This window comes from Ailuropoda melanoleuca, chromosome 3 (assembly GCF_002007445.2).
Source record: "Ailuropoda melanoleuca isolate Jingjing chromosome 3, ASM200744v2, whole genome shotgun sequence".
Lineage (NCBI taxonomy): Eukaryota > Metazoa > Chordata > Mammalia > Carnivora > Ursidae > Ailuropoda > Ailuropoda melanoleuca.
In genome coordinates, this window is record NC_048220.1 from 21372722 (window position 1) to 21397883 (window position 25162).

Genomic DNA, 25162 nt, shown 5'->3' on the forward strand with positions numbered 1-25162 from the left:
TCATTCTGGTGAGGAGAGGTTGTGGGGTTGTCCAGAGCCCAAATTATTGACCAGGACCCAGGCCATGCACCTTTGTTTTATAGGGAGCTTAGGGGATGTGGGCTTCTTGATTTTTCAGCCTGCCTTCTGGGGGAGGGGCCTGCCGCACCAATACTCAGGCAACCCTGTTTGGGTTTTGTCTCCATGTCTCCTGCGAGGGGGGATGGGGATGGGCACCCTGTGAGCCTGTGTTTCCAGGCTTTTGTTCTCCGGCGGCTTTCCCTGGCGGTTTGCTGTGCCTTTTCTGAGAGACAGAGCAGCATTGGCTGAATCTCAGGCTCTGTTACAGAATAGAGGGGATCGCGGGCCGTTCTCCACTGATGATCTGGCCACTTTAACTCTGTTTCTGTTGGTGCTGCTCAACCCTGCAGCGACCCGGGATGTGCGCCCCACACCCAGCGTCCCAGCCCTCACGGCCGGCACGTCTCTGTCTTTTGTGCTTCTAACACTGCCAGCCGCCAGCCGCCAGCCGCCCCCGCCCCCGTGCGCTCCCGGAGCTCCCGGTCTCATTCTGTTTCCAGTGAGCACACCGGAGTTCCGTGAGAAGTCTGGTGGCGCACGCTCCCCGCTCTTGGTCCCAGTCTGTTTTCTCGCGGGTGCTGTCCGGGAGTCCGACCGCTCCCCCATGCAGGTGGCTACCGCTTCCCAGCGCCCGAACGCGACGGCTCCCTCCCCCTTCCGTTTATCTTCCAATATCTGTGCGCGGTTTCATGGCTCCCCGCTTCGTACCTCAATACTCAGTGCTGGAGATGTTCATTTGTAGAGATCCAGATGTATCTTCCTGTGTCTCAGGCTGATTCCGTGGATGTTCAGGCTGGTCTGGTACCTATCCAGCTCGACTCAGGGGACCGGCTGAAAAAGGGGTCCCCTACTCCTCCTCCATCTTATCCCCTCTCCCATGATAGTTTTTCAATCGATTCTCTTGGATTTGATGGAGGCACAGTTATAGTATTTTCTTCCAGTAATGATCATTTTGACTCTTTCTATTACTTATTATTTACTTCTTATATTTGACTATTATTTCTTTTTCTCACCTTTTTGTCCTAGTTAAGACATCTAGACAAATACTGTGCAAGAGCAGTGAAAGGATCATTGTTTGGATCTTGACAACAATGGGAATTTTAGAGTGTTAAATCCAGTATTGGCTTTTGCTTTCCAATATATGTTCTTTAAAATGCCAAGAGGCACCTGGGTGGCTCAGTTGGTTAAGTGTCTACCTTGGCTCAGGTCATGATCTGGGGCTCCTGGGACGGAGCTATGCATTAGCCTCCTTGCTCAGCAGGGAGTCTGCTTCTCCCTTCAATCCTCCCCCTACACTCCTCATGTGTGCTCGCACTCTCTCTCTCTCTCTCTCAAATAAATAGATGGGAAAAAAATCTTTGAAAAAAAGTGCCAAGAACATTTCTTTCTCTTCATGGTTTTCCAACTTTTTACTGTGAGTTACTGGTAAATTCTATCAAATGCCTTTCGAGATGATCACAGGTTTCTTTTTTTTCCTTTTAATCAATTAGTTAATGGATTTTCTAATATTAAATTAACCTTATAACCCAAGAAAATCTCCAAGGTGGTAACTATTTTAACATACTATGGAAGCTAATTTGTTATATTCACAAATTTGACCAATCTGTCATTTTCTTGAAGGGGCTATCTTGGTGCTAGGGTAATAAATAGATCTTTACAAGGATTATGGAAGCTCTTTACCTCTCCCTGGCTCTAGAACATGGTTCTCTGAGGGAAAATGTTTGTGCTCCTCGTCTGGGCCAACAATGCTTCATGCTTGAATGCCCAATGTCACAGCTCTTTGTGGCCAGCTTGTCTTAATCCTGGACACAGCTACTTCTCATGGACTGCTGGTCCCAGGGTTCTGGGCAGCATCCGTTCGAACATTCAGTGCATCCCTAGTCCACACCTGCCATTTTCTCTTTCTCTTTCCTGAGATGAGACAGTTCTTGTTTAATTCTCAGCCCATAGAAGTTGTCATTGTACATTCTTTTGAAGCCATTCTGGCTTCTCATGTGGGAGAGGCATGTCCCCTCCCTGTTGCTTAGGCAAGACTGCCTTCCCACAAATTTGCTGATCTCACAGGCAGCAAACAATGTGTTCAAGAGTCCTCTCAGTGGGGGCTCAAGTCAGATGTGTGCTTCTGCCATTTTGGGTTGGTTTGAGAGATGTGGGGTGTGAGTGCGGCCCCCAGCTCTGGGGGCTCTGACGCCCACTCCCCAATGCTGAGCCTGACTCTGCATAGCTATCGACCTAACCCTGAAAGGGAAAATAAGTGGAAAAGGATTTTGAAGATTCTCGGGAGCCAAGAAAACAGCCACCCAGGACATGAAACGGCCTCATGGGTCCTGCTGCAGGCCATTCTCACCATGGGCCTAAAGCAGCTTCAGGCCAGCTTCACCCTTGCTGGCCTGATCTGGCTCTTCCTGCTCTAATCCCCGTGGCCCCCTGCACCTGGATTCCCAGAGTCTAGGGCCAGCCGGCAGCTGCTGTACACTGGTGGCACAGCTCTGCCCCACTCCCCTAGCAACACAGGCGGCCAGGCTCACACCAGGTGGCCACAGCTGGGGTGTCCCCAGGCCAGGCCCGGAGGTGAGGTCAGTCCAAACATTCCTGCCAGCCTGTGACTCAGCCACGAGAGCAACCACAGGCACCACTGGGCAGTGCTGTGCACCACGAGGCAGGACACTTCATCAAGACCAATCAGTGACTAAAGGAGCTGGTGCTGCGTAGGAGAAGGCGACCGTAAGGTGTAGAAAGGACAGGGCTGGGAGGACGGGCTAGAGACAGGTCTAGGCTGGCTGGACTCCCAGTGAAGCCTCTGTTGCCTCCACTAATCTCATTGTGGGCCACACGACCTCTTGGAGCAGGGGACAGAGGCTAAGCCATGCCAGTGAGAAAATCATGAGGACGCCTGGCTGTCTCAGTTGGAAGAGCCTGCAACTCTTGATCTTGGGGTCATGAGTTCGAGCCCCATGTTGGGTGTAGAGATTACTTAAATGAAGAAAGAAAAAAGAAAATCATGGGGAATGGGGACTGTGGACGTCCAGCTTGAAGAAGAGAACCAGGAACCCTAGAATTTAAATCTTTGAAGTTATCTCCAAATGATGCTATATGTTTTGTTTGTGGGTTACAGACATTTAACTGTTCAGTTCTCAGGCCTAAAACAGTGCCTGACACATAAAAGCCTCACAAAGCTATTTGAATATTTTATTGAATAAAACTGAATAAAATATTTTGTGGAATAAATGAGCAAAGCGTAAACAACATAGGCCATAATTCTTAAAACACTATTTTTACATTACTTCCATTGTTATTATTCTGGGAGCCTAGAAATATGGACAGGGCCTGGAGCTCTCTAGCTCTCTGAGGGGTCCTGGATCTCAGCTCCGGTGGTCAGGAAGGGGAGGAGGCTCCTCAGCCAAGAGACCAGAGTGTCCTGGCCAGGGCATTTCTGAATGTGTCTGCGGATGTGTGGACTGGGGCGGGGCTGCAGTCCAGGCCCAGGCAGTGAGTCCCAAGCTGACCGATGAGTGGTGCTGTGTGTATGAGGAGCCCCAGTAACTGGATTCGATGCATCCCATGCTCTTTGTCGTCCCTTTGCTTTTGGTGGAATCTTACGCATTCCCAAGAGCCATGTCTCCCTCCCTGGGCCGAGAAGGAGGAGGGACCTGCAGCCCAGCTTGTGCCAGAGCATGGCGATGACCAGGCCAAGGCTGAGAGCGTCCAAGGCAGAGAACGAGCACAGAGTCCTGGTGCTCTCCAGTTCTTCTGCTGCTCCACCTGGAGGAGCTGATTTAGACAAGGATGTACCTTCTCTGCACAGGGCTCAGCATGGCTGGCTGAGAGCAGCCCTCACCAGTCAGGGGAAGCTGGAAACCTGAGAACCCCTGGGTTGGGCTTCTATTCGGAGGATACAGGTAGAGTTGAGACATCTGGTGCCGGGAGAGGCTGGGTAATCTGGGGCAGGCTGCCTGCACCCTCTGGCCTGAATGAGAAGTAGGATGGAAGGTAAGGACGGGGGTTTCCTTGTGGCCGAGCAAGACCACGGTGCCTTTAGAAGCTGTCTTCTTGAGGCCTCCGCGGCACGACACTCAATCCCACTCAATCTCACCACCACTGCCGCCAGCCTGCTCTGTCGCTTCCCTGCCTGAGCTGGCTGAGCTGCCTCTGGCTCTCCCATTGTCTGCTGCCTCCCCCCTGTGTGAGATGGCACTCCTCCCAACATCCTCCACTCCCAGGCCTCAGGGCCGGGGCCTCCCTGGGCCCAGCTGAGTAAACCGGCCCCCGCCCTGCTACCTGGCAGCCCCTTTGTTGGGACCCAGAGTAGACAGGCTTTCTCTGTGAAAGTAGACACAGAGCAGGTCTGACAGGGGTGCTGTTGGGGGTTGCAGGTCTGACTGAGACATGTCTAGTCCCTGCTGCAAGGGGCATGGCCTAAAGCCACCAGGGTAGGGTCTAAGCCCCAGATCAACTGCTTAGAAACTAGATGAGCTTGGGGTGGTCGCTCACCCTCCCAGGGCTCAGTTTCCTGACAGGAATTGTTTCTGCTTTTGTGCCTGTCCTGGAACCTGGCTCTGAGCCAGGAACTAGGCTTCAGTTGTCAAAATCAGCTTTGTCTCCATGTGGGCCTTCACAGACTGGCCCCCTGGAGCCCCTAGCCTCTCAGCCCCCAGAGGAGATACGGCAGGGTGGGGAGTCCCCACCACACCTCCAAGTCCTGTTAATCAGGTGTAGGCTACACACACAGCAGGTACTCCGTGTTTGCTGAGGGATCGAATGGCACAAAACTAGAGCTGGGAAACTCCCTTGGTCACAGGCACGCCCTCCTCCGTGTGTTCTGTGGCACCAAACACAGCTCAAAGGCCAGCTTTGTTACCTCCTTGACTGAGTCCTGTCCACCCAGGATGTGTGGTGCATCAGCACTCCATGCACCTCACAGGCTACACGATCCCTGATTTCCTTCTAGATATGGCCTGGTGCCCATGCTCCTGGATGCCTCTGTTCCTTCAGAGCCCCTCAAACCCTGCCTAGGACCCACCTTGGCTCCCTATGACTGTAGCGCCAAGGCCCACACCACCCCTCCTCACCCAGCCTTGCCACAGATTACTGTTCTTTCCATGCTTCAGACTCAGAGACTCCTAACCTGGACCAGCAAGCCTCATGGAGAGCAGAGCCCTGGATGACCAGAAGCTATGGGACCGGGAGCTAGGCCAAACAGGGCACCCTAAATTGGGGGTTTCTCAGGTTCTTCTCTGGCTGTCCTCTGGGGCCCTGCAGTAGTCAGTACCATGGACCGGGTATCTCATGAAGAGGGGATGCCCCCATCAAGGATTTAAATCCCCTTGGAAACCAGGCTACTGACTGGGGGAGGAAGCTGGGCCTACAGAAAGGGAGGTATTGGCCCGAGGAGCTGAGCCTGAATGGGGCAGACTTCACCCAGGAACCTGTGGCCACTGGGCCAGGATGGGGCAGGTCAGCGTCTGAGCTCTCTGACCACCTCCCAGGAAGGTATCCCCATGGGCAGCTCCATTAGCTTCACTCCAACCACCACCCCGCCCCCACCCAGATCTGCTTCCTATGCTGGGCAGTCTCCTAGGCTGCTTTCACCCTCAGGTTGGCCCGAGGTTGTTCCTTGTCCTAGTGCTTCCCTCCCCTTCACTGTAGCCTCAGCCCCAAGGGCATCTTCCAAACACTTCTGCTCCTGCTGGAGCTTGCCAGCCCATTGAGGAAAAAGCACTGTGGTTTCTCCTAACCTTGGCTGCTCACAGACAGCCTGAGCATAGTGCCCTGAGCCACTTGGGATCCTTGAGTGTGACCTCCAAGGCAGCAGGGGCAGAAGTCTTCCCCCTTCCTGGCCCCTCATTCCCTCTCTGCTTCTCTCTGGGTGGTGGCCAAGGGGTGAGCCAAGATGATCTTTCCTACAACAATGATAATGCTATTCAACAGGCAATGTTTTTGAACACCCTCTGTGTGCCAGGCTCTCTGCCGGGTGCCGGGAAAACTTAAATAAATGAGATAGACACAGTCCCTGCCCCCCATGGACACTTTGACCCCAGCCCCGGGCAGGCACAGGCCATGGCATAGGAAAAGCACTCTGTACATCTTTTTTGAATGGATAGAGAATGCATGAAATGCACTGGTTATACAGCAGCGCAGATGCCTGGTGGTGTGCAGTGAACAAGTGAAGTCCACAAGGGCAGAGGTGAGGCATGACCCAGCTGCCACCCATCCCCACCTTGGAGAGGACTCCCAGACCCTGTAATTGCCCTGTGATGTAGTGCTGTGGTATGATAGGGATTTGACAACACAGCAACCCCAAGAAATAAGGCCATTAAGAGTGAAAGGAAATTCTGAAGGCTTCCTGGAGGAAGTAACAGGAATGGGTTTAGAAGCAGCTTGTCTGGCCTGCTATTCAGGACATAATCTACCTCAGCAGTGAGCCCACAGTGTGGTTCTTAAGGTCTGTCCCCAGTCTCCAGCAGCACAGCCTGCCCAGCCGGTATCCTGTGGGAGGGCATTGTCAGAAATGGGCCTCTGATGCCCTCTCAAGTCAGGGATGTCATCAAGGACCCACTGGGCAGGATAGCTGGGATAGGCCCTGGAACGGACCCAGAAATTGCACATTGAAATGGGTAAGCTTATACACAGATTCTAGAAGAGCCCCCCCCCACTCCTCCCATCTTCAACCCTGTGATAGAAGCCCTCACAGATGGATTACACTGACCAGATGACAAAGGGCGGGGAAAGTCATATTCAGGAGGACTACTTCTGGAAGGGAGTGACATGCTTCCCCCCAAAAGGAAGGAAACAGGAAGGCAATGAAGTAGTTTCAGAATGGGGGGTGTTGACAGTCTCCGGAGGTGTGTAAGTTGGGTGATGGAAGCAGTGCCAAGGAGGAGTTTTAAGAATCCACTATGAAGTGGGGCGCCTGGGTGGCTCAGTCGTTAAGCATCTGCCTTCGGCTCAGGGCGTGATCCCGGCATTATGGTATCGAGCCCCACATCGGGCTCCTCCACTATGAGCCTGCTTCTTCCTCTCCCACTCCCCCTGCTTGTGTTCCCTCTCTCGCTGGCTGTCTCTCTCTCTCTCTGTCAAATGAATAAATAAAATCTTAAAAAAAAAAAAGAATCCACTATGAAGTGTCTCAGGTAGAAACTTCCACAGACCCTTAAGGATCCCTTTCCCCTAGCATGACTCTGTGTCACTTACGTTCACTACAGTTCTTGGAATCCAGATAAGGTGTCTCTGACTACCCAGCCTTTCTGTGCATCTAACCCTTGGACAGTCTTTGATAGGTGATGGTTGTCCCCACTCTCCTTGCCCCTCAGTGGGAACCAAGGGCTGCGGCTCTGAGGGACCATCTGAGAGACCTCTGAGAGACCATCCAGAGACCAGCTTTCCTTCTGGCCCTTCCACTCTATCCAGTTCCACTCCTCTCCAGGTCTGTAGGGGGCTGAGCAGAAACCTCCACCTCACAGGACTGAGAGCCCAATACCGTGGCTGGCACACCGTGGATATGAACACCGCCCCCCATACATACCACTGCCACAGATACCACTCACCTTTCTCTGCCAGCCGAAGAGACAGCAGAACCCCACCCCCTGGAGCGGAGTCCACATTCCACTGTGAAGGCACCCCCCATTCCTTGGAATATCCTAAGTTTCTGTCTCTCTCTCTCTTTTTAAGATTTTATTTATTTGACAGAGAGAGAGCACAAGCAGGGGAGCTGCAGGCAGAGGGAGAAAGAGGCTCCCTGCTGAGCAGGCAACCAGATGCGGGGCTCAATGCCAGGACCCTGGGACCGTGACCTAAGCCAAAGGCAGACACTTAACCAACTGAGCCACCCAGGTGCCCAAGTTTGTGCCTCTTAAGTGGACTTGCTTCTCGGGGCTGCTAGTGGACATATCTCACCCTGTTAGCCTCCCAAGGGCAGAGCCCTTACCAAAAGTTGGCCCAGAGGACACGCAGGGTTGTCAAAAATGGCTAAATTAGGGGCCTCCTCAGAACCTGGAAAATAAAACAGTGCTGCCTTGACACAGCCAGACACAAAGTGTCCGGGCGAGCCAAGCCATTGCACCTGCAAGGGCCATTCAAGGACGTCCCTGGAGGACAACGGCTGGAAGTGAAGACAGCACCAGGAACGGCCTCAAGGGAAGGCCGCCCACAATTGCATGCCCCTCAAATACATCATTCCCCTCCAGTGGTGCAGCTACTGCCCCAACCACCTTAGCTGCTCCTTCTCTAGGAGGCCTAGGGAAACAAAAATCCTTGCAAAGGCGGGTGAGAAGAGGCTGTGCAGCCAGGAAGATGGCCTGAGAGAGGAGGGAAGCTGGGGAAGGAGTGACACCAGGAAGGACAAGACTCCACCTTGCTTCTAGACTCAAGTTAGAGGCCGCTTCTTCCAGACAGACCTCCTGGCCTCCCAGAGCAAGGCTGGAGACCTTTCTGTATTCAGCCCATACTTGGCTGCCTACTGTCATCCTGGAGCTGTGTCCCTGGCCCAGGCCCCCTCAGGCTGGAGGTGGCTGGTCAGTGCTTGCGGTTCAAAGGACTCCGCGCACCCCACCGAGGGGGAGGGAGTCAGGTTTGACTGCCAAGACCTTGAGGAGTTTTCGGAGCAAGGCGCGGCCCCATCCCCCATTTGCCCCCCTCACNAGCATTTCACAATCGAAGAGTCCGGGGAACTCTGCGAGGGCAAGAGGGTCGTAGCTGGAGGGGGCCTCCTGCAGTCCCGAGCTCCGGGGACAGTCCTGTGCTGCTAGGCCGCTCTGCGGGGCTCCATCCATGGGGTACTGACACGGCGAGGGGTAGTCTGGCTCTGGGGAGGCGGCCCCTGGCAGCTCGCAAGTCTGATAGGAGAACGGTAAGGGGGCCGGGGCGGCTCCTGCCTGCTGCGGGGGGGGCGGCGGTGGCGGCGGTGGCGGCGGCGGCGGCGGCGGCGGCGGCGGCGGCTCCTCAGTGTCCGGCTCCAGCTCCGGCTGCGGCTCCAGCCCGTGATGCCCCACTCCGTGACCCTGCGCGGCCCTTCGCCCTGGGGCTTCCGCCTAGTAGGCGGCCGGGACTTCAGCGCACCCCTTACCATCTCGCGGGTGAGTCCGGCGGCCACGGGGCGGTGGGGAGGTCTTCGATCTGAGACCCTCTGCTCGCGGTCCACCGAGACCCGGATCCCCGACGTCCCGGAGGTTCGAAAGCCAAGGATCGGCCAGGGCGACACACGGGCTCTGGAGGCTCCCAGGCAGGGGAGTGCGGCCCCAACGCCCCTCCCTCCCTGCTCTGGGCCTGCCTTCCCTATCCCTTGAAGGATCCCCTCCCCACCACCCCAGTTCACACACCAGCCTCCCTGCTGGTCTCATTTTGGGGGAGTTGCTGCAGGCCGGGGAAGGACCTCACTGGGCCAGGGATCTGGACAGAGCTCCAGAGGCCCAGAAACGCTGCTTAAACTGGACCCAGCCTGAGTATTTGAGGCAAGATGCCCGAGAGCCCCTTCTCCTATCAAAGGTCCCTGCCATTAGAGCTGGGTGACCCCAGGGAGGTCTGGGGTCCTCTCTGAATATGAAAAGAAGAAAATCCATCCACTTCCTCACTCTGGTTTTGGTCAGACTCTCATCTAAGACCTCAGGCATCCTAAGGGGAAGTGACCAAGAGGAATTTGGGGCTTCCAGGGGAAGGGAGACTTGAATGTGAGGTTGTGAAACCCTCTCCCCCCAAGGCCACACAAGGCCAGGGGCCAGAATAGCCCCAGCCCAGTTTCTGTGGTTTCCAGGGCCATGCACTGCCCTATAGTAAGGACAGAGGAGAAAGAGGAGTGGGCACAGCTCTGGGCGGTGGCTAATGTGAGGACAGAGGAGCTGAAGAAGGGATTCAGGCCCTGTCAGAAGGGGTGCCCAGTCTCAGGGGGACAGGATCCTGGCCCACCCTTGGGGTCCCTTAGTTTGAAGGGTAAAAAAAAGGGGAGTCAGTCTCTGCCTTTGGGGGTTCCAGACTAGGGGACAAAAGAGGGCAAAACCTCAGGTCCTGCCCTTAAAGGATCTCACTCTGGAGGAAGGAGCAGAGGGGACCTGGGGCTATTTGAGGGCCATCCTTTATGCCCACACAGGCTGCTCTGATCTTTGTGGGCCTGAGTCAGGAGAATTGAGAACCACCTTTCCCCACTGTACTGCCACCTCTTTTCATGGAGGCTGGACCAAGCTGGCTGGGCTTTCAGAGACTTCTTTCCACTACTTGGGAGGGGATGGGCACCCGGTGGAGTGGAGAATCATGGAATCCCTTTTCTGGGGGCCAGGGTGACAGGCAGGCCCAGCTGTCCTGGGAGGCTTCCCACATCGGCCCTTACCCCACGGCCACCAGGTTCCTGGGGCTGAGAGAGGTGGGCCTTTAACACATCCGGGAGTCTTTCATCTCCCACTTCCCTGGGGGAGACTGCTGTGTGTGTGTGTGTGTGTGTGTGTGTGTGTGTGTGTATGCACGCGCCTCTGTGTCTGTCTGCATGTATGCTTTGCTGTGTGTCTGCCAAGGGGGGCTGGTGGGGGTGCTAGGGCAGCCAGCAGTCCAGGCACCCTGGGCGTGAGGCCGCTGACAGGCTCCGTGGCGGCGGCTGACAGCCACAGGCGGCAGGGAGCAGAGACATCTGTTGCCCATGCGGCTGCCTGCCCGTGGAGGAAAGGCCTTCCCACACGTCACAGTGGCAGCAGCAGCGGCGGCCTTGTTTGGAGCTGACCGGGATGCAGGCTCCTGGCAGGCAGGCAGGCAGGCTGGGAGAGGGTTTGCCAGGAAGAACCTTGTCCCCCAAAGTCATGTAGCAGCAGCTCAGGCCCAAGGAACCAGGATGCCTGAGCCTAGATTTGGGTGGTATCTGGGAAGATCCGTGCAGCTGGGGAGACACAGGCCACAGCTTGCCCAGCAGGTACCGCAAGGGCACATCTACAGATACAGGATATGTGGGAGTGTCTTTACCAAGGGGGCTCAAGACCCAACCTCTTCCATGCTTCCAGGGCCTCTCCCTGCCTAGCCTGCTGTGGGGACAGCCACACTCAGACAGGGAGGAGGCTGGCTGCCTGGAGGAGCTGGGGCCTTACAACCTCAGCCCATGAAGCCTCAGGGAGCCCCCAAGAACATTGCCCCAGGCTTCTTCCGCTCCGAACGGCAGTGATTGCTGGCCCTGCCTGAGCATCCGCAGCATTCCAGGCCCTACCCTAATGGGTGTTGGTACCGGCTCCCCAGCACCCAGCACCTGGAGTGAGAACCACCATGTGCTCAACCCATTGTGGGGACTTTTTGTCCTGATTGTCTCAGGTAGTCCTCACAAGAGCTCTTACCAGTAAGGACTCCCTCTGGCCTCATATTATAGATGGGGACACTAAGTCTCAGAGAGCCTAAGGTGGCGTATCTGGAGAAGCAGAGCATGGACAGGAACCCAGGCCTGTCTGGAACTTGCTGCGACTGTATGGGACAATTCGGCACCAGACTCTGTGACTTCCAGTCCACCACCGTGTCTAGGCTGGGCAGAGTGCAGCAGGGGCCGGGGAAGTAGCTGCTGCAGGTGAGGAGGCCGGTTCATGCCACAGCCTCCCAGCTGCCCTCGGTATACCCCACTCCCTTCCTTCTGTCTATTTATCCTGCACTCAGCAGCCGGACAGATAGGCCTGAGTTAAACTGTGTCCTGTGACTTCCCTGCTTAGAACCCTCCATAGTTCCCAACCACCCAGGAGAAAGGCCAGCTTTTCACCTGGGCCTACAATGCCTGCAGGTCCGGTCCCTGCTTCTTCTCTGACTCTTCTTCCATTCTCTTCTCGCTAATGATGCTTCAAACCCAGGAGACTGCTTTTATTCTCCCTCCCAGATGAGCCATTATACATGCTGATCTTTTTACCTGCAACACTCTCTCTCCCCTGGGACCCTCTCTCCCCTCACTCCCTTGCTGCAAAAAATCACAGTGATTAGTGGATAAGACTTGGAATTGGTTGGCTTGGAATGAAATCCTAACTCGGCCGTTTATCAATCGAGCATCCTTCTGCACTTCTCTGGACCTCAGTTTCTTCAACTAAGAAATGGGCTTTCCTGGGGCGCCTGGGTGGCACAGCGGTTAAGCGTCTGCCTTCACGCTCAGGGCGTGATCCCAGCGTTCTGGGATCGAGCCCCACATCAGGCTCCTCTGCTGTGAGCCTGCTTCTTCCTCTCCCACTAACCCCTGCTTGTGTTCCCTCTCTCGCTGGCTGTCTCTATCTCTATGGAATAAATAAATAAAATCTTTAAAAAAAAAAAAAAAAGAAATGGGCTTTCCTGGAGGATTAATGAGACAATGCATATAAAGGCAGTTGGGAGAGTCACGGTTTCCTGGCCTCATGCCCTCTCTGACCAGAACTCCCTGAGCTAGTGGAGTTGGCAGAGTCCCAGCCACCCCTGCTTTCAAGAACTTCCTCCACCCACAGGGGCCTGAATGCACCCCTTGTACTGGCTGAGTCATCCTGCAGCTAGCCGCCCCCCTGAAGAAGACTTCTCTCCACCGTGGGGACTGGGGCAAGTTGCCCCTTCCCCCAAGCCTCCCTTACTTCATCTCTAGGAATGAGAACAGCCTCTGTCTCATCAGGTGGTTGAAAGGTTGCCATGAACTAGCTGTGGGTAAAGCACTGAGCCCAGGCCATGTCACAGAGCATATGTCCATGCCAGAGAGGGGCCTGGAGCAGGGCCTTGAGCAGAGGGTGGGATAACGCCCGGTGGGTCCTTGCCCCAGGATGACAGGATGTGTGGGTGCCCAGGCCCTGTGGATGAGCATCCAGGGTGGGCTGTTGGCTGGGGGGGGTCATGCTCCAGAAAAACATTCCTTGGGGCAGCCTACTTCAGGGCGGGTCAGCTTAGGCACTGCCCACACCAGGACTCCAGCCAGGGAGCTGCCAGCACCTCCGTTTTGTCCACTCACTACCGAAAACTGGATAAGCGGAGCTGGGCTTCCAGGAGCTCCCAACCCCAGCAACAGGAACGGGGTCACTGGAAGCTCTTGAGGGCACCACTGGAGAGGCTGGGTAGGAATGAGGGCGCCTACGCTCCAGTTGGTGGAGCATGTGACTCTTAACCTCGGGGTTATGTGTTTGAGCCCCACATCAGGCATACAAATTACTTCAAAAAAAAAATTTTTTTTAATGAGGGTGCTTAAAGTCTTTTTCCAAAGGCGGTGTTGGGACCAGGGATAGGGCGAAGAGTGCCCTGTTGCCTGAATTCCCCTGGCTCCTTACTCAGGCCTCCCTGTTAGCCGATCCTCAACCTTGTGCGGCCCTCATCAGGGGACCAGCATTGTAAGAGGCTCCGGGTACGCACACCGTTTGCCTGGAGTCGGTAGAAGCACTAGGGTGGCCTGAGAGAGTGCCTGTCCTGCAAAGGAAGTGGAGGTAAACTGGTGACTCAGCAGTGCAGGTGGGCAGCTGGAAGTAGGTGGCCCTGGACTTGCCTGGGGAGGGGATGACACAGACCCAGAAGGAGGCACTAACAGTATTAGGGGAGCAAAGTCGTAAAGGGGGTGCACAGAGTACTGTGAGAGCCCAGAGAAGAGGCTCCTCGGGGGAATGGCCTCTCCACTAAGACCTGATGGTGAGGAGAGTCAGGTCAAAGCAAAGAGCGTTCCAGGGAGAGAGAAGAGCATCTGCAGAAGCAGAAGGTGAGCATATCTGGCACTGTCGGCAGCCCCTGGATAGTCGATCGGTCTGGATAGAGTGTGAGGAGGTGGAGGTGAATGTGGGGGGTAGAGATGAAAGGAAACAATGAGGGAGACAAGGTCACTAGGAAATGTCGGGTCAAGGGGCTGCTGTGCAGTGTATCTGGGTAGCGCCCTGTCTGTGTAGGGTATTTGTGACAGGCCCATGCTTTGTATGTATCTGGGAGCACATATGTCCCTGTGTGTCCCTTGCATGTCCTTGGGCACATATGCAGGCTATAAGAGTGACATCCCACTTGTCCCAGTCCCAAGAAAGCCCCTCTTTTATGCCCTCACACCCCAGCGGTCCTTCGGGCTCTGGAATTGACGGTGTTCAGAGCAGAGGCTGTGGCAAGACCATATGGGAACTCAACCGGTCTCTGGGCTTGCCCACCCACAGGTCACGTGGGCAGCAGGGCTGCACAGCCCAGGTTCTGAGGTCAGAGGGGTCCAGGGCTGAGATTGCAACAAGGCCACAAAATGACCAATGCCCAGCCCTCTGGCTTGTCTCTCTACAGGTCCACGCTGGCAGCAAGGCCGCACTGGCTGCCTTGTGCCCTGGAGACCTGATCCAGGCCATCAATGGGGAAAGCACAGAGCTCATGACACACCTGGAGGCTCAGAACCGCATCAAGGGCTGCCATGACCATCTCACACTCTCTGTGAGCAGGTACGTACGGGCTAGGCTGGCCCAGGGTGATGGGGGGCGGGGGCAGAATGAAGGGGAGGATAAGTGAGGAACGGCCAGCATCCTGGGAGAGCCGGGCCTCACACGTCCTCTCTGCCTCAGCTCCGTGGCACCCCGGTCCTCGGAACTAGCGCTTTCCCAGGGCCTCACAGACAGTTTGGAGATGGGGGTGATGTAAGAAGGAAAGAAGCCCCCTGTTGCTCAGGGCTGGAAGTGTATTGAGGGACTTATGGGAGGGGATAGGCAGCCCAAATCAAGGATGAAATAAGACTGTGGGTAGCCTCTGGGGTGGCGGGTGATTTCAGCCTTCTTCCCACCCCTGAGTGATCAGCTCGATGACCATTTCAAAGTCATTTCTTGTCCAACACCTCATTTAACCTTCAAACCTGCTTGTTAAGGTGGAACCTGGTATAGTCCCCACATTACAGATGAGAAAGCTGAGGCTCAGAAAGGTTAGCTGGGGCCTAAAGTCACACAGCAAGGGAGTGGGGAAGCAAAACTTGTCCTCAGGTCTCTCTCACTCCCAGGAGTGGCTGCCGACCACTCCTGCCACCCCACAGATGGCCTGCCTCGGCTGGCCCTGCTATGGCCCATGCCTCTTCCCTGGTTAAATCTGGATGCTGTGGACTGGATCATGCCATACAGCCAACATGAAGGGGAGGATTGGGGATCAATCACCAAGCCCCATCTGTGCCTTATAAATGGTCTAGGATGGGAGGTCCACCTGAGGTATCTGCAGCCCTAGTCAGGCCCTAGGTCTTTGTTCAGTTCTAAAGGCAGTAGGCCAGGTCCTGGCTGAATGGGATCTCCCTCCCCCCGTCTTGCTTGGATCCAGAGAAGTCAGACATAACTGCTCAGCTCTGCCACGTTCACTGCTAACAGGGACTTTCCATGACCCCCCTGTGGATGTGTGCCGGCAGAGCCTCCCCAAACCACAACACAGCTAACTATGCGTTAGAGCTGGCAGGGCTGGGAGCCATTAAACATGTTAGGAAGGCTTCTGAGATAGCCTCCATGTGTGTCTGGCCCGGGTCTGGGTCAAGGTTGGGGTCAGGACCCCTGACTGTGCTCTTGGAGCTGAGTGCAACGCCAAGGGGAGTGGGCCCTGACCTGGGAGTTCAGCAGAGCTGGTTCTAATCCAGACTCTGTGGGATCTTAGGTACACCAGATGACCTCTGTGAGCCTGGGTTTCCTTCTCTGCCAAACAGGATCACATTCATTGCCCTCTCCCAGACTGAGGTACAGTCTGTCTGAGGGAAACATCAGCACTGCTCTGCCCACGAGTGGCCTCTGCGGCCGCCCCACTTGGCTGGTTTCCTGGGCCCTGACTCACCTCCGGCCTTGATTTTGCATGGCTAAAGAAGGGAAGCCCTGGTAGTGGTGGGGTGGGGGAGGCAGCGGGGGCTTGTAGGGGGCCTGAGTCAGGAGGTTCCCAGAGGGAATGATGTCAGGGGAGGGTAGCAGGATGGGGGCAGGGTGGAGGTCCCACTTCCTTCCTTCCTTCCTGCTTTCCTTCCCTGGTCATTTGTTCCAAGCCAAGCATGGATGGAGCCAGGGGTCCCCTGACCTGTTCTACTCTGCCCCCAAATGCTGCCTGGCCATGGAGCAGGTAAAAGCACATTCTCTACTATCACACATCTGGGTTCAAGTCCCAGCCCTGCACTTGAGAACTACGTTGTCCTCCAGCAAGTGATTTAATCTCAAAGCTCTGTTTCCTTAACTCCAAAAATGGGACCATCTTATGATTGGGAGATTGAATGCTTATGATGTACCGGGTCTGCTCAGGGTGAAATTCTGGGGTCCTGTCCTCCATCCCCGATCCCCAGTTCTCACACATGCAGATTCTGGGAGATCAAGATGCGAAGACCACCTTGACCCTCTGGGCCAGCATTTCTTCTCCTGGGCACCATCTGACCTGCAAGGCCTCAGACCCTCCTTTCTGTCCTGCCTATGCCAGGACCTATGCTCCAAAGACGCCATCAATATGGTTTCTGTGGAAGATCAGCCTGGTGAGCTGACTGGAGAGAGATATTCTGTGCCCCCACCTCCAGAGCTCTAGCCAGACCAGTTCCCTACCTGCCCTCTTGTGTACAGAGGGCTCTAATCCTCCACAGACTTCTCCACAGAATGAAAAGTGAAAGGAGGGCCCAGCTTCCCTGCTATGCTTATCTTGTCTAGAACTCAGAGCCAGTTGTCCAACAATCCAAGCTAACCCATACTTTCTGGACATGTTCTGTAGGCCCAGAACCTTCCTGGCATCAGCCTTTAACCCTGGCTTCTGGTGGGGTCTGTGTTGCCCATTGCAAATGTTATAAGATACAGTTACCTGGCCTACCCTTGGGCTGCCATTTTCCTTAAAGATGGTAGATGCTGCCACCTGTCCAGCCTGAAGTGAAGGCCTAGGGATGGAACTTGAATAAGCCCTTCATACTGATCTGCTGCCTTGGGCCACACTCTTTGCTCTGAGTACTTTGTGCACTCTGACCTCCAGACCTCAGGCTTGTACTTCTCTTCTGGGCACAACTTCAGAGAAGTGTAAGGCCATCTTAACCACAGGAGATGTCCTAGACTGATGCCAGCAGAGTTCCGAGCAGGTGGAGGCCATAGGTGGAGCTGTGAGTTAGGGCAGTCACTGGGAGCCTGGCTGAGAGGGCTGGGCCCAGGTGCCAGTGGGGATGGTATTGCCCTCACGTAGCAGAGCCTTGGTCGCACAGGCCTGTGGAAGGCTCTGGGGGAGAGAGGCTAGTCTGTACTGGGTTAAGGAATGGGCCACGGTTAGGAAGTGTAGAGTGTGGACTACAGGAGTAGACAGTTCGAAATCTTTCAGTGAGTTGGGGGGAGAGAGGCCATGTTGAGCTGCTAGCCCAGTGGTGAGTTCTTGGAAAGCCCCAGGAGGCCTTTTGAGGTGAATGGGGACATCATTCCCCTTCAGTCTAACCGAACTCTCTTCACACCCGTGAGTCCAGGGTCCATGCACCCTCCTGGCTTGCCTCATCCCAGGGCTACTGAATGGCAGGACTCAGCCCCAGGCCCTTAGCCTCTCAGCCCCGCCTGCCCCGCCTGCCCCGCTTATGGCAGGTTTATGATGTTTTTCTCCCTCCTGAGTGGTGTTTGGCTTTTGGTTTCTATGGTGAAGCAGGAATTTCCTAATGGCCTGTTTCCCATTTGGGCTGGGCAGACATTGGTGATGACTCTGCCGGCAGCAAGAGGGGAGGCGCACCCCTCAAAGCCTTTATGTCACCTCCCCCAGAGCCCATGGATGCCTGACCTCCAGGCCAGGCCAGGGGCTGCGGATGGAAGAGGATAAGCAGATGGGCTCCTAGCTGATCAATGTGTGAGGCCTGGCACGCCCTGCTATGAGCTCGCCTTCTTTTTGCTGAGGCCATGAAGAGGGTGAAAAAGTGGGGAAGCTGAAGGGCTTCTGTTGCATCCTGTCTGGGAATGAGACCAGAGAGGCATGAAGCAGCTGGTGGCGATGGAACACACAGCCCCACCCGAGGCAGGTGGCAGATCTGGAGTTATGTCTCCTTGCCACAACGGCCACAATCTGATGCAGGGGCAAGTGCTGTGGTGGAGCCCTCTGCCGTGCAGGGTGCCAGGTTGGGTCCTGGGTGGCTCTGGGCCCAGAGCCTGGCCCTTCCTGGTCCTGGCCCCACTTATGGTAGGCACAGTAAGCAGACCTGTCTGACCATGCCAATTCCTGTCACAGACCTGAAGGCAGGAGCTGGCCTGGTGCCCCAGAGGACAGCAAGGCGCAGGCACAGAGGATCCACATTGACCCTGAGGCCCAGGTATGTATGGACACCACGTGGCCTGGCCTGGTTCAGAGCAAGCCCAGCGCAGACAGGCCAGGCCTGGTCCATGGGTTTAACAGCACTAGATGTCTTGCTGTCTGGCTTTCAGATGCCCAGGCCAGAGACTGAAGCAGCAGTCCATGCCCCATCCTGTGCTCCCCAGGTAATGAGCACCTGCTGGGGGCTCTGTCTGTACTCTAAGTAGTCCTAGGTTCTGAGACAAAGGTTCTTATAGTGGGCAGGAACGGGGCTAGGCCCCCCGGCTGGGTTTCACTCTGGTGCCTAGTAATGCCAGACCAAGAGGAAGTCATGTGGCTTGGGGGCTGGGTGGCGGGAAACTGTAGGCTGTGGCATGACCTCGGCTGTTTGCATACTCTTCTGTCTCATCTTAGCCTTGGACACTCCCCTGGCTAAAACCAAACTCGGGCCTCAAGACTGACCTTAGAATATAAGGCACTTCCTTGCCCTGTCTTAGGCTGAAGTGTTCTCCTGGCTGCACCCCGCAGACCTCGGGCCACAGGCACCTTTCCATGTATGACAGGAGTCACAACTATGATACTGTCCTCAAATGTGGGAGGCGGGGCAGGAAGAAGCTGCTCTAGGGCCTCATTGTGCCATGGACTTGAGAGGTGGCCAAGAGGGCAGGGCTGAGGTCTCCCGAGCCAGCTCAACATCTCTGGGATAAGGTGGAGATTGGACTGGTCTGTGATGGGGCCAGAGCTGTGGGACTCAGCATGTGGGGCCATGGCCTTCTAGGTCTGCTGTGTCTGCTTTCTCGCCATGGAGCCTTCGCTGTATAGAAGGCCATCTCCCTCACCATTTATCCCAACCCTCTTGTTCTGATATTTGTTCCCTACCTTGCTTTTGCTGGAGTCTTGGAGGCCAAATGCTTACTACAAGCCAGGGAGTGCCGTTATGAAAAGGAAGAGGAACTTAGCAATTCTGGAATGGCAGAAGCCAGGAGCCAAAGGAGTCCAGAGTAGGTACATGATTCACCTAAGGGTTCAGAGAGGGCTTCCTGGAGGAGGAAGTATCCAAGTCAAGACCTGCAGGGCTAGAAAGAATAGGGCCAGCAAAGAGGTGTGGAGAAAGGAAGTGTGCAAGGAAGCTCATACAAAGGCGCAGAAGTGAGATTGTGCATCACAGGTTCAGAAAAAAGAAACTCCTATGGGTGGGAGGGCAGAGGCAAGGGATGAGGTGATGGGGCAGAACCACAAACAGTCTCTTGGTTTCCTCTGTCCAGGACCTCAGCTGTTCTTGCAGAGATTCATGGCCACACTTGTGTCTCCAAAGCTTGCCCTGGTCCAAGGGGCCAGGGGTGAGCAGGGATTGACAAATTGGCCAGGCCTGACGCGGGCCAGGCAGAAGGCAGCAGCGTTGTGCAGGCCTCCAGCACATATGTGAGGCCAGCTGTCACGTGTGAGTGCAGGATGGATAGGGCAAGAGTGCCTGAGTTTTGGAATTTGAATCTCAGCTCTATTCCATCCTTCAGGAGAGGCTCAGGGCCAGGGCGCCTGGGGGCGGGGGGCTGGAAAGCAGCTGCCCCTGCCCCCACACTTTCCCTTACTGACCTCCTCAAGGGCAAGGCTGCCAGTGGCTCAGGCTGGAGTCAGAGGGATTTTCTCTAAGCAATCGGGCTGCCCCTCAGCTGCCATCCCCCTCTTGTACTTAAAAGTCATGAGCTCCATGGATGGCGACAAAAACACCCCCACCCAGCCCATGCAGGGCTGTGTCCTCAGGAACGCAGACACAGGGCCCATTGTCCCCACACTGCTCCCACCCTCCGCCGGCAGCGGGGAGTGTGTGGGCCCAGCTAGAGACATCAGAGGAGGAGAAAACCACAGTTGGCCCTAAGACCAGCACAAGGTACCCTGGTATGCACCCCCATGCAAATAGGTTCTGCAGGTCATGTAGGGTCATAGGAGACCCTTCTCCCCTCATGCCTTACTTATGTGGGAACACAAGAGGCATTTGGTCCAGCCCAGGGCGGAGGAAGGATGATGATAAGGGAAGGTTTCCTGGAGAGGATGGCATTTAAGCTGAGAACCAGGTGATGGGTTAAGGCAAGCCAGGTAAGAGCAGGCAGCCCTCACACACTCAGCCTGTCCTCTCCAGACCAGCAGAGAGCTGGGATTTGGCCTCCTGGAGGTGCCACTTGCTCCTCTGGATTCAGTGCCCACCTTCATCCAAGTTGAGTGTCCCAGATTATTTTTTTTTTTTAAGATTTTATTTCTTTGAGAGAGAGTGAGAGAGAGAGCATGAGCAGGGAAAGGGAGAGGGAGAAGCAGACTCCCGGCTGAGCAGAGAGCCCGATGCAGGACTCAGTCCCAGGACCCTGCGAATAGGACCCGAGCTGAAGGCAGACACTTAACCGACTGAGCCACCCAGGTGCCCTGAGTGTCCCAGATTCTGACCACAGTCACATGGGACCTGATGAACAAGCAGCCAGTTTCCCCCATTCTGCTGATTATCCCATTGAGACTTCAACAACCAAATCAACAGCTGGCAGACACTCAGAAAGGGGAGCACATGGTACCAAGTGCACTACTGCAGAGAGCGGGGGACATCCAGGAATAGGAATAGGAACACAGGAATGCCCATTCATCCAACAAGCATCTGCTGTGTGCCAGGCAGTATGCTGAGTGCTCTGCATGCAACTGTCTCATTTATCCCCACAAGGAACTTAGGATGTAGAGACCATTACATTCCCCACTTCACGGATGAAGAAACAGGCTCAGAGAGGTGATAGAGGTGGGACTCACACTGAGACTGAGGTCACCATGTGTGTCCTAACCACTGAGTTCAGACCAAGAGAGGCAGCTGCATGGGTGGCCGTGGGGGGGGCAGTGGCTCTGATGACCCCGCAGTGGACTCCCACACCCTGCTGGGTGAGTGAGGGCCTCCTTCCTCCATGACCTTCTGACTCCCCTTCCTGTTGAAGCCTCCTCCGTACCAGGCCTAGCCCTGCCCCCACAGCCCATGGCCCATCTGGTCCCCATTACAGGCCAGGCCAGCCTTGCCTGCCTCTCTGCCCTGCAGACACATGTGCAAAAGTGCTCGGGTTTCTCAAGGGCTTTTGTTGGGCCCAGTGGGGAAGAGGGTTTTCCTACTGCTATTGCCTCATTGATAGGGGCCCACCTGGGCAGCGAGAGACCCTCCCCTTTGTCTGTTGAGGTGGGGGAAATGGGGGCACCATCCCCACTCAGTGGCTGGTCTGCCCAGTCCCTGAGCTCCCACCCAGCTCAGAGGCTGCAGAAAAAGCCGGGGAAGTTGAGACAAAGTTTTGCGGGCTCCGCTGTGCCCCAGTGCTGGAGGCCACCTGAGTCTCACACAGGCTTTTCCCCTCCAGAGTAGGCATCTTGTCCCCACCCCCTAGTCTCCTCATCCCCAGTGTAGAGTAGAGGAGAAATTTACATGTCACCTCCCAGGCTGAGGCTGAGACCCACCTCCATAGCCTGGACTCCTGTACTTTATCCTCAAGTCAGGCTGCTCTACGACTACGGTTGTCCCCAGGGTGACCAGCACTGGCTCTGAGTATATGAGACCGTGTATGTGTGATTTGGTGTATGTCAGTGGAGTGACTAGACCTCGTGTGTTGTCTTCATGCGCGTGTTTGTCTGTGAAAGTCCTTGTAAGAGTGTGCATACCTCTATGTGCCTGCAAGCTAGGGGCCCCATAGCCCTGGACTCTGCAGACACAAAGATTCCCCGTCCCTATTCAGATCTATACCATGGAGATATGGCCCTTTTCTCCTGAGCTGAGGAGACATGGTCGAAGCATTTCCCCAGATGTTTCAGCCAAGGGCACCAGGCTGGCCATGGAGTAGTAGGGTGGGGATCCTTCAGCCCTGGCCCAGCCGCTGCCTTCATCTGCTATGCCTGTAGAAGGCCACGCATATTGCCCTGCGGAGCATGAAATGGAGGCAAAGGTACAGGCCTGAAGGGGGCTGACCTCACAATGATGCCTTTGAACCTCAGTCTGCCCCCCACACCCATTGTGTGCCTTGGGCACACAGTGATTGATGACTCTTCCTGGCTGTAGGACAGGGCTTTCTTTTTCATGTTCCCAGCTACAGGCCCATACAATACCCAGCACAGTTCTGGCAGGTGAGAAGGCCTGGCACCAGGACCATCTCTGCAAGGAAACCACAAACTCTGCTCCAGTCACGCTGGCCTTAAAAGGCTACTTGGAATGGTTGTGCCCCAACACCATCCGTCACGGGCACTGGTGGTCAGAATCACCACATGGCTCATGTGCCAAGGTTGAGTCTCTGGCACTTAGGTTTTTGTGTCTGACTTTCCACGGGCATTTCTCATTTCTTCTGGGGTTGAACCAGGCCCAAGTTCAGCCCTTCCCTGGCTGGGCACCACAGCCCAGAGATGCCAGAGCAGGGGTAACCAGCCGACATCCAAGAAGGCCTGGCATAACGGGGTAAAGATGGAATGTATAAGGAATGCCAGGAGCCCTACCCCAGATGGTTTCTCAGTGCCTCAGGCCCCTCTCTCTCGTAGGATGGCAGTCCAGCGACCAGCAGGAGGCCCTCAGCCACCGGGATTGGGCTAGAAGATGGCAGGCCAGGCCTGGGACCTCCTTATGGGCAGCCATCTCACCTCCCATTCCATCACAATGGCAGCAGCAGTGAGGCTACCTTACTGACCCAAATGAGCACCCTGCATGTGTCTCCACTTCACAGGTAGTACAGAGAAGTGGCCTTTGAAGCCACACCCAGATCCCATCTTGATCCCAGATCTCTCAGATCTCACTGGGTCACATCTTGACCCCTGACACTTGATCTTTGGGTCTCAGCTGGTTTCATTCTGCAAACCTCGCCAGACCCGTGAGCTGGCAGAGGGAAGGCTGGTACCACAACCGTGTCCCTGGGTGCATCTCTTTTGCCCAGCACGGACACAGCCAGAGGCCTTCCGCGGAGCCGTGACTACGGAGTGGACCTGGGCTCAGAGGTGTACAGGATGCTGCGGGAGCCGGCGGAGCCCTCGGCTTCGGAGCCCAAGCAGTCAGGCTCCTTCCGCTACTTGCAGGGCATGCTAGAGGCCGGAGAGGGCGGTAAGACTCCCGCCAACTTGCCCCACCTGCCGCACACTCCCTTAGGTGCCCTGAAGAGCCCAGCCCCGCTGCCGCTCCTTTGCGACCCTCCCCCCCGTCCCGCCTCCCAGCCATCTGCCCCTGCCGCGTCTTCTCCGAGCGTTCCCACACCCTTCGCTCCCACTCCACCCCTTGTTGTGGCCCCTCCCCCTCCAAACCTCGTCCGCCGTCGCAGTGCTGGTGGTCCCGGAAGCTGGGTCCAACCCACACCGCGCAGAAGTGAAGTTCTCTTTTCTGACCTCTGCACCGGGCTCATGCCGCTTGCGCTTCGGCTTTCAGGAGAGCGGCCTGGGTCCAGCGGCCCCCGCAACCTCAAGCCCACCGCCAGCAAGCTGGGCGCTCCGCTGAGTGGCCTGCAAGGACTGCCTGAATGCACGCGCTGCGGCCACGGCATAGTGTGAGTACCCTCCCCTGCTTCCCCTACCCCGACCCCGGCACTCCCCCGGCCCCGCCCGAGGCGCTGGATGGGAGCGTGCTCACGAATCCGTCAGTCGCCGGAAGCAGCCCTCTCCCTGTCTCCCCATCAGGGGCACCATCGTCAAGGCGCGGGACAAGCTCTACCACCCTGAGTGCTTCATGTGCAGCGACTGCGGCCTGAACCTGAAGCAGCGCGGTTACTTCTTTCTGGACGAGCGGCTCTACTGCGAGAACCACGCCAAGGCGCGTGTCAAGCCACCCGAGGGCTACGACGTGGTGGCGGTGTACCCCAATGCCAAGGTGGAACTCGTCTGAGCTGCTCCCGGAACCTCCCGTCCCCGCTTCTGCTTTTAATGCCCCCGCTCGGCCCATGTAAATATGTGTTTGCCCCCTGCCTCTAATAAATTCCCTCTGCTCAGCCTTGAACCTGTCAGTACCTCTGTTCAGGTGCCAAGCATGTCCTAGGCACTGGGGACATGGGTGAACAACACAGGTGCTGCGCTGTCTTCAAGGAGGCCACAGCCTAGATGGATGGCAGATATAAATCACAAGGGGCAGTTATATTAATAGGGAGGTGAGGTCTGGGCTGCTAGAAGTGATGTGACGCCAAGGGGTCTGATCTCGTTGGAGTCAGGGACGGTGTCAGCCGAGAACTAAGGGATGAGGAGAGATCTGTTCTTCAGGATGAGGAACTCTGTGTACAAAGGTATGACAAATGTGAGCACAGATAGGAGAGGTCCTGTCTGGCCACCCGCAGAACGAGGGCAGCCCCTAGCAGCAGCAGGAAGGATTGCGCAGCGTGGGAAGATCACTGGGACTGCCGTGGGCGGTTATCTGCTTCCTGGTCTTCTTGGCGGCATTGTCACGGGTTTCTCCCTCTCTCCTCTTCCGCCCCCCGCGTCCTGCCCCCTGCCCACTTTATTCTTGCCCAACCCCTTTTTCTTTCCCCTTCTCTTCTCCCCAGCAGGGGGCGCGCTTGGAGAGTGCCGGGGAGGGGCAGTGAGAGACAAGAGAAGGCGGGGAGGGGGTGGGGGGGGGGAGAAAGGAAGACGGCCTAGGGCCCTCTTCTCTGAGGCCTGGCGGTTACAGAGTGGTGGGGGGACCTGGAGCCTTTCACGGCTCTGTTGCAGAAGCCGGCACAGACTCGCACTTTTTGAAAATATAAATGGTATCAGAGTTGGTGAATTACGGCTGTTCACACGCAACAAACTGTCCCCGACGCCAGGTCACATGGATTTGCGTTCTCCACAGCATGCTCCTAGCCAGAAGCAGCCTCATTTACTTAGTCCCAGTTTATTTAGGGAGCCCCGACTAATGAACGTTTGTGCTATTTTCAATTTTGTACTATTGCAAACCACAAAAGACTTATCAGCTCACACTCTTACCGTCAGCACATGACAGTACCTTTTTCCTTCATGCTCTTGCCAACACAGG

At 55.8% G+C, this 25162-nt stretch overlaps 1 protein-coding gene across 2 annotated transcripts; it reads left to right on the forward strand.

The window, feature by feature from the left end:
- The first annotated feature begins 8938 nt into the window (after positions 1-8938).
- Positions 8939-24154, forward strand: PDLIM4 (PDZ and LIM domain 4). 2 transcript variants are annotated; one of them, XM_002912894.4, is made up of 7 exons: positions 8939-9131; positions 14245-14396; positions 18124-18205; positions 22720-22901; positions 23109-23272; positions 23591-23708; positions 23839-24154. In XM_002912894.4, exons 1-7 carry the CDS (start codon positions 9039-9041, stop codon positions 24041-24043), a joined length of 996 nt encoding a protein of 331 aa, XP_002912940.2. In that variant the 5' UTR covers positions 8939-9038; the 3' UTR covers positions 24044-24154. The 2 variants fall into 2 exon arrangements, with proteins under 2 accessions (XP_002912940.2, XP_034511882.1); XM_034655991.1 differs by lacking the exon at positions 23591-23708 and having other exon boundaries at positions 23839-23909.
- The last annotated feature ends 1008 nt before the right edge of the window (positions 24155-25162 follow it).